General features: G+C 35.5%; 1 protein-coding gene across 1 annotated transcript in view; it reads left to right on the top strand.

The window, feature by feature from the left end:
• The window catches only part of RELN (reelin), a 479257-nt gene that overhangs the window by 228652 nt on the left and 237961 nt on the right, over positions 1–12644 (top strand). Inside the window, exons 7-8 of the mRNA XM_055301120.1 lie at positions 6807–6903; positions 11963–12014. Coding sequence (XP_055157095.1) covers positions 6807–6903; positions 11963–12014 — 149 coding nt within the window. The remainder of the gene's footprint in view (positions 1–6806; positions 6904–11962; positions 12015–12644) is intronic.

Below are 12644 nucleotides of genomic sequence, written 5' to 3' on the forward strand. Positions count from 1 at the left end.
GAGGTAAATCCCCAGCAGTGCAATTGCTGGGTCATAGAGGTAGCTCTCTCTTTAACTCTTTGAGGAACCTCGACACAGTTTTCCAGAGTGGCTGCACCAGTTCACATCCCCACCAACGGTGCAAGAGGGTTCCCCTTTCTCCACATCCTCTCCAACATTTGTTATTTCCTGTCTTGTTAATTCTCACCATTCTCACTGGTGGGAGGTGATATCTCATTGTGGTTTTGATTTGTATTTCCCTATGGCCAGTGATGCGGGGCATTTTCTCATGTGCTTGTTGACCATATGTATATATTCCTTGGAGTCGAGTTCATTCTTAAAATGTCCTATGAAGTCCTTGGCATCTTTCTTAATTTTGTACATTTTCATTAACAAAACAAAATCCTATTATCAAATTTAAAAAAAAGAACTTTTAAGAGAAGTCATCGTAGCTTTTAAAAATAGACTGTGAACCAAAAAGAATGACATTTTTTTAAATGCAAATTGTTTTTATAGAATTGGAGTTCTTTCTTCTTATCTTACTGACTACATTCAAGTGGCATGGGAAGAGTGTTGGACAAGGAGTCAGGGAATCTGAATTCTAGTTCTGTTCTATCATTTGTAAAATGAGGGGTGACGAGACTCGGTGATATTTCAGATGCACTCTAACTTGAACGTGCAATGATCTGTAACTCTAGTAATAGATAAACTTCATGTGGAACCTAAGCATGTGATAAATGGGTTCAGAGAGGGCTTAATAGATTCAGGCTTTGCATGATCTTTGGGGATAGCAAGCCTTTTCCTTAAAATGTCTTTTAATCATACTGTTCATAATGGAATATATTTAGAGATATGCAGTTCATATGATATGCCATGGTATTTGTCAGATTCTTATGTTGTTTTTCATAGTGGGGGGAAAAGGAAAAGAAGAGGGGGATCCCTGGGTGGCTCAGTGGTTTAGTGCCTGCCTTTGGCCCAGGGCGTGATCTTGGGGTCCCGGGATCGAGTCCCGCGTCGGGCTCCCGGCATGTAGCTTGCTTCTCCCTCCTCCTGTGTCTCTGCCTCTCTCTCTCTCTCTCTCTCTCTCTCTCTCTCTCTCTCTCTCATCTCTATCTCTATCTCTATCATAAATAAATACATCTTTAAAAAGAAAAAAAGGAAAAGAAGGAGGAAGTTTTCTTAGATTAGAGAAATCTTCAGTATTACTTTAACTATTAGGCAGAGAAGTAATTCATTTCTAATCCTTAGCCTGGAAGGTAACATTCCTTTTTGAATTGAAAAACAAAAATCTGTTTAACTGGATTAGTTAAAACTTTCTTCTTCCAACCAGTCTCTGGAGAATATGCTACCTAACTTGACAAAGCCCATCATTTTCCTGAGAAAATTCAATCGTTAGGCCACAGTTTAAATGTTAGGAACAAACAGCACCTTTTTAAAAAATTTATTGAAGTATAATTGACATACAATATTATATTAGTTTCATGTGTACAACACAGGGACTCGACAATTCTATATATTACTGAGGTTCACTGCGATAAGTGTTGTTACCACCTGTCACCATACAACATTATAACAATAATATTGACTATTTTTCCTATGCTTACTTTTCATCCCATGACCTATTTTATAACTGCCTTTTTTTCCTCTGAAAGCCTTAAAAAAATTGCACTGCTTATCATCCTGCAAATTGAAACCTTACTGAGTTATTAAGAACTTGTAGAACTTTTCCACAAGGGAAGAATAAGATTGTAGACAATTAATATTCTTCAGAGAGTGCATCCATTGGGGTTAAGCACCTAGTTCTACTCAACCAAATCAAGTTGTTAGATGCAGAGGCATTCTGAGGAAGAGAGGAAGATAGGACTTTAAGAGCAATTAGGTATTGTTTTATATCCTGCGGTGATCGAGCAATTACTTTTCTTGGCATTTGGATATTTGTTTACATCTGTAGATTTTCCAAACTCACCTTCTCAGAATCTGACGTAGATCATTTTTTCTTCTGGGAAGCCATGAGCACTGGTTGCCTTTGTACTGTCTCGTCTCCATCAGGATCATTGTTTCATGATGAAATTATGATTTGCTTTTCCTTTCTGATAATTGTTTCGTGATGAAATTATAATTTGTCTTTCCCTTTCTTTTTTTATGTGCACAGTGTTACAAAGCTCAACTTTATAGAAAAAATTGCAAGGAAGGTCATATTATAGAGTCACTATTAGGAGAGTCACCTTAATGAGCAACACAGATTTTTAGGAACAGAAGTGAACCCACTGCCTATCATCATGGAGAAAAGGAGATAGGAGAGAGATTTTTCTACCTCCAGATTGCTGCACATTGAAAGGTCATGATGATGGTTAGAGCTCTCCAGAAACCAGACTAAAGGCAATATGATAGATTGCTCCCTCAGGATCCATTCTTGGACCTCTTCTCACTTCTCACTTCTCTCTCTCCTGATTCCCATGCACTCCTATGATTTCAACCATATCTTAAACTATCCTGTCAGTGATGATCTTCTTTCTCTGACGTTCAGGTACATATAAGCATTGTCAGCTGGTCACCTCCAGTTATGGGCAGAACCAGAGAGCAGTCTGTAATTCTCTGGGGATATGCTGTCTAATATGGCAGCCACTAGTCACATACAGCTGTTGAGCACTTAAAATGTGACTAGACTGAATTGAGATGATGTGCTGTAAGTATAAACTACACCCTACAATTTGAAGACTTAGTATGAAAAAAGAATGTAAGCTATGTGACTAATAATTTTCCATTAATTAATTATATGTTAAAATATAATGCATCTAATGGATTATATAAAACATAATTAAAACTAACTTACTTGGTTTTTTTTAACTTTTATTTGTTTAAAGATTTTATTTATTTGAGAGAGAAAGAGCACACTTGTGTGAGCAGGGAGAAGGGGCAAAGGGAAAGGGAAAGCTGAGCAGGGGGCTAGGTGCAGGGCTTGATCTCACAATCCTGAGATCATGACCTGAGTTGAAATCAAGAGTCAGATGCTTAACCAAGTGTGCCACCCAGGTACCTCCCTTTTTACTTTTAAATGTTGCCGTTAGAAAGTTGAAAATTACACATATGGCTTACATTACATTTCTATAGAATAGGAATATTCTAGAATATGCCCACTCTTCTCCATCTCTACCCTATTTGGGGGCACTATCATGTCTTACTTGTGTTACATCAGTAGTCCTGATTTTTCTACCTCCAGTCCATCATTTGCTAGAGTAATTTTACTAAGAGTTGGATTTGTATCATGACTTTGGAAATAGAATAATGAGAGTTTGAATCCCAGTTCTATCATTTCTAAAGTGTATAACCTTGGACAGTTACTTAATATTTCTAAATCTCAGTTTAAACATCCTCTAAATGGGGATTAAAAATGGAGGGAGGAAGGTTTACATGAATTTATTGAGGCATTGTTTGTAGAGCTAGTAGCATAGCACCTATCACTTTGTAAATGGTGCATGAGGCCTTCCATGAACTGGTTCCCACTTTTGAGCCCATCCTACACCATCCTTCTCTAGGTACCAGTATGGTTCTAGTCACACTAACTCACTGAAATGGCAGCTCTTCTCATGTGTCATAATCTGTGTCTTTTGTGCCCTATTACACCCTTACTTTTCTTCCTTGCTTGAATAACTCCCAGTCCTCCTTCAGGACCAGTTCTAGGACCACCTCCTTTGGGAACTTTACCTTCATCCTCAGTCTGAATTAGGTACCATAATAACCAGTGCAGACTCCTGTTATAAAGAGTGAGCAGCTATGGAAAATGTGATGGGTTTTGGAATTAGCAAGCCCAGGGCCAGACTGCAGCCCTGTCACCCTCACAACTATGTGGCTTGAGCAAATAAATGTTAAACTTCTCTGAAGTTCAGTGTTCTGGTTAGTAAAATGAGGATGCTGACAACTATCTTATAGAGAAGTCTGAGAGATTTAAATGGGCTTTAGAATATCTGACTCATAAAAGAAGGCAGTGAATAGCTCTCATGGCATTGGCACCCTATGTTGCAATTGTGTACTTATTTCTCTGCTGCTTCTTCTGTAGCGTACACTCCTGAAGAAAATGTCACTGTTTTATTGGTCTTTGACCTCAGTGCCTGTAGGTCCTTAACACAAGTTTGTTATTTACATGAATGAATTAACGAATGATGAATGAATAAATAACACATCGGCAGCTACATGTATGTTGCATTCTACCACCCAGAGCGATGGGCATTCAGGATAAATTCTAATAATTTCTCAGACTGTGAGACATTCAAGCAAAGGACATTTAAAAGACATTGGCTGAAAGTTGATGGATTTGCTCCATCAATCGTTGTTGAAGCCATTGTTCTTCCAAATAGCAGCAACCCAGTGAGTAATTCTAAATACATGGTCATTCTACATCTTTACATTCAACAGGATACAAATGCTTTTATGAATTTTATTTTGTTTCTGGATCTATAGCACAACGAAGAAAAACAAGGTCTGAAAGGGTTGTTGAGCCAAATGGGGAGAAGGGCTCTTACCTATTTGCTTTTTTTTTTTTTTTTTTTTTTTTTGAACTTACTGGCTTTTTAACTCCTTTTACCAGGTCATGATCCTAGGGTCCTGGGATTGACCCTCACATTGAGCCTGTTTATCCCTCTTCCTCTCCCTCTGCCTGTCACTCTGCCTATTTGTGTTCTCTCTCTTTCTGTCAAATAAATAAAATCTTTTTAAAAATAAAATAAATTTTAAAATAAAAGCTGTGGGGAAGAGAATGTATTGTTTTTCTGATACACAGTTGATTTGGAAATTGCTGATCAATATTTATAGATAGAATTTATAGATAGAATGATTGCTATGGGAATCCAACATCAAGCCTCAGACTTCATATCAACAATGATGCATTTATTATTAATTATTTAATCTGGTTGTTTGCCTTGTATTTTTAAAATTGAAGTAGAGTTGACATATAATATTATATTAGTTTCAGGTATACAACATAGTTACTCGACATTTATAGACATTACAAAATGTATCACTATGATAAGTATAGTTACTATCTGTCATCACACAAAGTTATTGCAGTAGTATCGACTGTATTTCCTATGCTGTATCTTATATCCCTGTGACTTATTTATTTTATAAACTAGGGGTTTGTACCTTTCAATTCCCTTTGCTTATATCATTCCTCCCCCACCCCATGGCAGCTGCCAGTTCTCTCTTTATTAATCTCAGATGTTTGTTTCTATTTTTTTAAGAATCCACATGTAAGTGAAATTATATGGTATTTATCATTTTCTGTCTGACTTATTTCCCTTACCATAATACCCTATGGTCCATCTGTGTAGTCACAAATGGTGAGCTTGCATTCTTTTTTATGGCTCCATAATATTCCTGTCTGTCTATGTGTGTGTGTGTGTGTGTGTGTGTGTGTGTGTGTGTATCACATCCTCCTTATCCATTTATTTATTGATGAACATTTAGGTTGCCTCCTCATCTTTGCTATCATAAACAATGCTGCAATAAACATAGTGGTATATTTATCTTTATCTTGACATTATTGATTGGCTTATATGGGAACACAGCTCAAAATAATAATACCAATCACTTAATCCATGCATGTAGGAAATACTTAATCTTTATTTGCCAAGTTTTTACTTATTTACTGTGCTTCTGCTTCTTGGCTTTGTTTTGATATCTGTTATCTTTTCCCACTTTCGTCTTCTTCCTCCCTGAATGAGAATTCTGACTCCCTCTTTCTCTGAAATTAGCAAACAGCTGAAAGGGTGAAATACAGTGATCACAAAAACAAAGGGCATACTGCCCTTTCCTCAATGTTTGGCACCTAGAATGTGAAAGTCTGAAAATGTCCTTTCTGCATGAAGTATAGCTCTCAAGTGGTTTGCGGTTCAGATAGAGGAAACATAGATTATCCTTTCTACGTGTTAGGTATGTAACGATTGTAGGTTGAGATGTCATGATGCAGAGCATTGTGTTGCTGTAAATATGCAGAGTCAAATCCAGAATTTCTATACCTTCTGTTTCTACTAAGAGCATGAATAAATTTATTTTTGACATTCTGTCCTAAGATTGTATTGACCACTTCATTTTGCAGTAATAAAAAAAGCAGCTAATTAAATTATTTTCAAGGTTAATGTATCAATTCAATATCCAAAATTTGCTTGATTTAGAATTTGTATATATTTCATATTAATATTTATACTAAATATAAGCTGATTCCATTATTTTTAGCATGGTATATTTTATAGACATTCAGATTTATTTGAGGACAGTAATTTTAAACATTTATACTTAAACAACTCAAGAGAAAATTAAAATTTGTAAAGCATCTTTTGTTTTCAGAGGTACAAGTGTTAATTAAGTGTATATTACTTTGCTTATCATTAATATTTGCAAACATCCTTATATTGGATATGGTATGTATGTATTATATGTAATTACTAGTAATAATACCATCTGCCATTAAGTGCCTACTAGGAGATTGGTTATGTACTATTGTGTTTCATGCACTCTCTCATTTAATCTTCATGACAACTATGAGAGATTTAGGTCAATATTATTACCCTCAATTTACAGGGGAGAAAACCAAAACTTTGAGCGATTAAATAACTTACCCACCATGGCGAGTGACTGAAAGAATTGGGATTGAAGTTCAAGTCTTTCTGGTTTCGTGTTTCATAAACATGTCACAATACAAAAAACCATAACCTTCCTAAAAATGTTGATTTAAACCGAAAAACAGTGATTTACATCTTTCCTTACCTGAGCAATAGACCACTTTGTGCTACATAATTTTCAGACTGGGGGTGTGTTCTCTGTTCCCACAGGGTTGAATGTAAGAACTGTGAGACCGGAGAACAGTGTGGTGCAATTATGCATGGCAATGCTGTCACCTTCTGTGAGCCATATGGTCCGAGAGAATTGGTAAGTACATGCTATTTATGTACATTATTCCAAATACACTGTCTTTATGGAGCTTTTTGCCAACAAAAGGTTCTTTTATGCTCTTAAAAGCCATATGGAATTTTTCAGTATTATTTTTATTATGAATCCTATTACAAGTATCTCAAAATTGGGAGCAGTGGTTTTATACTTTATTTTCAAATGGAAGAATAAAGAATTCAGTAATAAAATGGGCAGCATCAATGGATACACATGGTGCATCATTGTGATCAGATGGCTTTTAAAAAATAAGGGTATGACATACATGTGACATATATGACACACAGATATATATATCATATTTAAATAATTTATGGCTTTATAAGTTCTTGTATAAAACTCCACTTTTAACCATCTTGTATTCTCTTTGCAAGCCAAAAATGTTAGATGGGTAACTCTATCACATTATTTCAAAACTGTGTGTTCTAAACACAAAGGAACTTCACTGAGTTTTTTTAAAAAAGCTAAAGTGCACTGAACAAAATAGTTTTGAACAAATTTTGGGTTATGCCAAATTGTTTAGGAGCAGGTTACTTTCCCTTAATTTAGACTGATTAGACTTTGCTTCCCAAGATAAGTTCTTGGATTGCACGGAAAATGAAACATGAACATTCTAAATTAAAAGTGATGAAACCACCAGCCATCAGCATTGCAGCTAGTGAGCCTTTTGTTGTTATTTGGTTCTGGCAGAAACACTACATTTCACATTCTTGAAAAAGGATATAAAAGCAATTGTTCTACTCTTGGCTCAATTTCTTTGTGAGAGATGTTCTACTTACAGCATCACAGCATCTTTTATGCTCTGCTTTTCTGATTTTCAGTTTGAGCTTCAGTGCTGCTTTTTTTCTCCCACATCTTCCTTATCATGGGGCTTTTAGGTAACAGGTTGTATTTTTCAGCCCTATATCACACATTGTGTTTCAAATTCATTAACTTTAAAAGTGGCCAAAAGACTGGCTTCCACATTACAAAAGGGAGAAAGACTAGCTAGGCAATTAAAAGAAGATTTAGTTATCAAAGTGAAAGTCAATTAATTTTTATAACATGGTTCTTATTTTATGCTGCTTGAATACCCCTTTCATGGCAATGGATACATTTAATTTATTAAAGATACGAGCTGCAGAACATTGATAAATTGAAGAGTTTTTAGCTGAAATTAGAACACAAACAGAATTAATTGGATGCAAATTAAAATAATAGGTGCTCATAATTCAAGTCTCACAAGGTGTTATAATATTCCTGCAGACAAATGTGGCTCTGGTAGTGAAGTTCTTCTTGAAAAAATAAATTTGCTAGTGCATTTTACATAATGTACCATGAGCGAATTAATGATCTATAAACCTTAAAATAAAACTTTAGTTAATTAAGCTTAGAATAAATGCCTTTTTTAGAATGTTCTCCCATTCAGTAATATTTCTGGAAATGCTTGGCAAGTTTTTTTTTTGTTTATAATGGTAAATAAGAAATAAACATATCTAAAAATATAATGCCAAAGTTCATATTTCTGTAGCATAAAAACTTAAGTATCTAGTTTATTGGACCCATGTATATTTTAATCCTATTTTCATTGTTCCTCGGTTTATTTAGCATTAGAGTTTTTGTACCCAAATGGACTAGTTTTGATTTTTTTCTATAATTAATGTGAAATTAGCCTTTCAACTAAAACCAAAATACTCAAAGTAATTTTCTTCATCCAAGAAAGAAAAAAAAAGACATATGTAGATTTCCATTCCCATCATAAGTATGAAGGATTGTGTTGTGGACTCCAAGGAAATAAAATGAAGATATAGGAATAACATCCACATTTTGCACACTACCAACTTCTAATTTTCAATCATTTTTATGCTGCGTTGGTGTTTCAGGAGCAAAAATATATATTGTACCCAAGTTGTGTTTACAGAAGACAGATCAACTAAATGAAAAGGAAGGTATTTAGTTGTCAGTTCACAATTCTTACAAAAATTCAAATATTTGCTTGGCGCTCAAGACTGGATACAGTCAAAACTGTTGTGCCTGAGACTGATGAAAAGTAGCAGCCCCCCAAACATCACTTTTTAACAAATCTGCCTTCTTATATTTCATAAATTCAATATTTGCTGAAGTTGTGAAACAGAGGATCACAGGCAAAGAATTTCCATAAACCTAATGCAATATCTTCCATAATGCCAGCAAGAGCATTTCCATTTTGTGAATTCAATCACATGGCATTTTATTTCAATAAAAGCCAGAGTCCGTGAGAGGCAGCATCTGCTGTCACTTGGGCATACCATGCATTTATGTTTCAGCTGCTGCTGTGCTGCAGCCCTCACACGTTTTATTTAACTCAGTAAGATCTCCATATTTTGAGGGATGATACCCTAACTTTATTCATTTTGCTGATCTAAAGTGAAGGTGATGAGGAATCCATTTATCTACTCCTTTAAGAGAAAATGTGCTCCCTCAGAGCATGAAACAAGTTGGTTATATGACCCCCTGTTGTTGTTGTTGTTTTTAAGAAATTACTTGTTGAGTTATTCTCATATATTTGGAAATGTATTTTAGTTGCAAGGAAAAGTTTGGGCTAAAACAGGATCAAGTCCCCAAAAAATTTGCAGGGAAAACGTGCAGAATCAATAGCCTCACCTATGGTGAGTTCATATTCATTTTGTGATTGTACTAATTTTCTATGATTTGGAGTCTATTTGATAATTTAAGACCACTGAAATTTGATAGGAGAAAAGTTCTGTCAGACATTCATAATCGCTGTATTATTTATCAAAAGCCATGTAAGAGGTCTTTCGTTTTCAGAATGTTAGATGTAAAGACTTAATAACTTTGCAAACTAAAATTACATATGTGAACTCAAGGCTAACAACTAATTTATAGGACCCAAATGTAAACATAGGTCAACAGACTTTATAGGCAATGCTTCCTATTACTTTTTTCTCTTCGTCTTTCCTATTCCTTCTTGTAGCCAACACTTTTACTAATGAGCTACATGAGTAAAGGCAAAGAAATGACAGTTAACCATTCTATCAGTCCTTAGCGTCCCTGGTGGAGAAAAAAAAAATTGTAGAATCAATGACTAATCTAGGTCCAGGGTCACTCACTCTCAGTAAGCAGATGTAATTTGAAATTTGACCAAATTCCAAACAACTTACTGTTTGCTAGTGGTGGTCATGTCTGTGGAATTTCATCATGCAGGTGACATAGCATCATTTATTCCACCAGCAGGATAAGTATCTCAGACTCTCTAGTCTGTTTCATGCACTACCTTAGCCATAAGCATGCTGCTTTTAGTTTATAGGAAACCATTGTTTCAAAGAACTTATATTCAGGAGAGTTTCATGATTCACCTGGGAATCTACTCAATTATATAAAATCAGAGGTGGAAAGAACATTCATTCAATTTATGTGAAAACTTTAGAAATTTTCATGTACCTCTTTGGACTGTAAGATCAACTTATCCAAGTGGAAAATTCATGAGGATAAATAATTGAAGTTACTGTAAAAATTATGGGAAAAAAAACCCAGATGCCTTTTAAAAGAATCTTGAAAAGGAGCTAGTATCCTAGTTATTTAAAGAAAATTATCTCAGTGCATTTTTCTCTAATGACTCTGGTTGAGGGGAAGAGAGCAGGAAACAGGGCTTTGGGCATGGTGGGCCAGTTTTCTTTTAGCAGATAATCTGTGATAATGAGGGATTGAAATTAAACAGAATTTCCTCTGACACCCTGACATCAGTGATTTTTGCTATATTTAAAATCAATTAGGAGCTGGTATTTAACAATTTGTAAACTATTTCTCTTGACCTCCTCTCTTTTACCTGCTTCCTCATGAATTTTAAAGTCACATTTTTAAAGCATACATTCAGTCATCTTTCCAAATTGCATTGTAGAAATGGGAAGCATACCTCTGATCTTTGGATACTCACAGCTCGGCTGAATTCTGGCAAAACAAGATGCTTGCTCACTCGTTTTCCCAGTAGTTTCCACAGCAGTTCATCAACTGGCTATTTCCTGACCCTTCCACAGTTGTGGACTCCAGCACATGGGAGCCAATAACTTGCAGGGATAAATCTAAGGATAATATTATGACATATAAGAAGCAGAAGTAAGACTGCCTACTGGTTTTGCCATGGTAAAAACCCAGTTTTACCCTTTATAATTTACAGACACTGCATGGGAGGCATCCCATACATTAGCTTACAGGGCCAGGAACCCAACAAGAGAGTCATTGAAAATGAGAACCCTAATTCTCATCCCATTTGAGCAGGCATAGGTCAAAGTCACTGCTCCACAAAATAAAGAAATACTTTATTAAAGTTAAATTTTTTTCAAATTAAATAAGTTACCATTCCTCTTTCAGAAGGGGGAAAATTGTTGAAGGGTGCTTCTTCATGAGATTTAAAGGAAAGTGGTAGAAATGTGTTGGAAGGATATTTCTAGACCCTTAATCATGATTACTTCTTTTGGAGAAGTAACAGTTTTATTGAGAAATAATCCACATATTCCACAATTCATTAATGTAAAATATAGAATTCAAGGCTTTGAGTTTATTCACAGAATGGGGCACTCATTTACCACAGTCAAGTTTAGAACATCTCATTGTCCCCTATCAAAGTGCTATACCCTTTAGCTGTTTATTTCTGTTTAGTTTTCAGGATAATCTTGTTCTCATCATTTGCTTTTAATTTACCTCCCAGTTTTTGTTTGGGAGCCTTTTGATGGTGTTCGCTTTGGGCTCTAGACCCGTTGGTGTAGGATGGAGGGGAGGTTGAAGGGAAGTGGAGGGGCCTGTGTTAAGTGCCCTCACAAGACTACCGGGCAGATCACACTAAAAATGGTTTTCGACAGGACCCTGAGACATGTGCCTTGGAGTGCCTACATCAGGATCTTTCAGCCTTATTTCCCGCAGGCACCATGAAATGCATCTAGGTTCAGACATACTGATGAAAATAAGCTAACCACCAGATAAATACAACCTCTCTTTATGGCTCCTTTCTTTCCTTCCTCCTCCTGTCTTTCTGTCTTGTCTTATTTTGGTATATTCCTTTTTCTAGATTACCACAGGCCTTAATACAACAACTGCCTCTGTCCTCCAATTTTCCATTGGTAAGTATTTTTAGCAATTATAGCAATTTAGCTTGGAACTGTTTGTTTAATCATAGTGTCCCATCCAGATTCTAGTGCCAAATGCTTTTAGATTTGGAGTAGAGTCTGTCTTAGTGTTGCTGTAAATAACATGTAAAACATTTTTTCAATGAAATTAAAAATTGTAAATGCTGCATTCTGTTCTCACTTCTTTCCAGCAGGGAGCGGTATTTAAGAATGATATAGATAATCCAAAATGTTTTAAAGTGACTTATGTATGGATTTTGAATGCTTGGGATGAGACTCTTAGGGCAGAATTACCTTACTGGTTGTGTTTTGCTCAGATTAGGATTGAAATATGTTAAATTTCCTGCAATTTTATTGACTGGTAGTGAAAGAGATCATTATTGTTGCCTGAGAGAAACCAATTAGGGCTTTGTGTCTGACATAAATAGTCTGTTTAATTCAGACATGGATAATTTTTAAATGACTGTATCTGGCAATATTTCTTTAAGTGCTTTTATATTAGAGCTAAAAATTGCTACCCCAAAATAAAGAACCTCCCAATCAAGTGTGTTCAGCTTTGCTGTCTATATTATCTTCCATTCTAATCTCTAAAGGCATAGATTAATTAATAACACAGACAAGTTT

Source organism: Nyctereutes procyonoides, unplaced genomic scaffold, assembly GCF_905146905.1.
Source record: "Nyctereutes procyonoides isolate TBG_1078 unplaced genomic scaffold, NYPRO_anot_genome, whole genome shotgun sequence".
NCBI classification, from domain to species: Eukaryota; Metazoa; Chordata; class Mammalia; order Carnivora; family Canidae; genus Nyctereutes; species Nyctereutes procyonoides.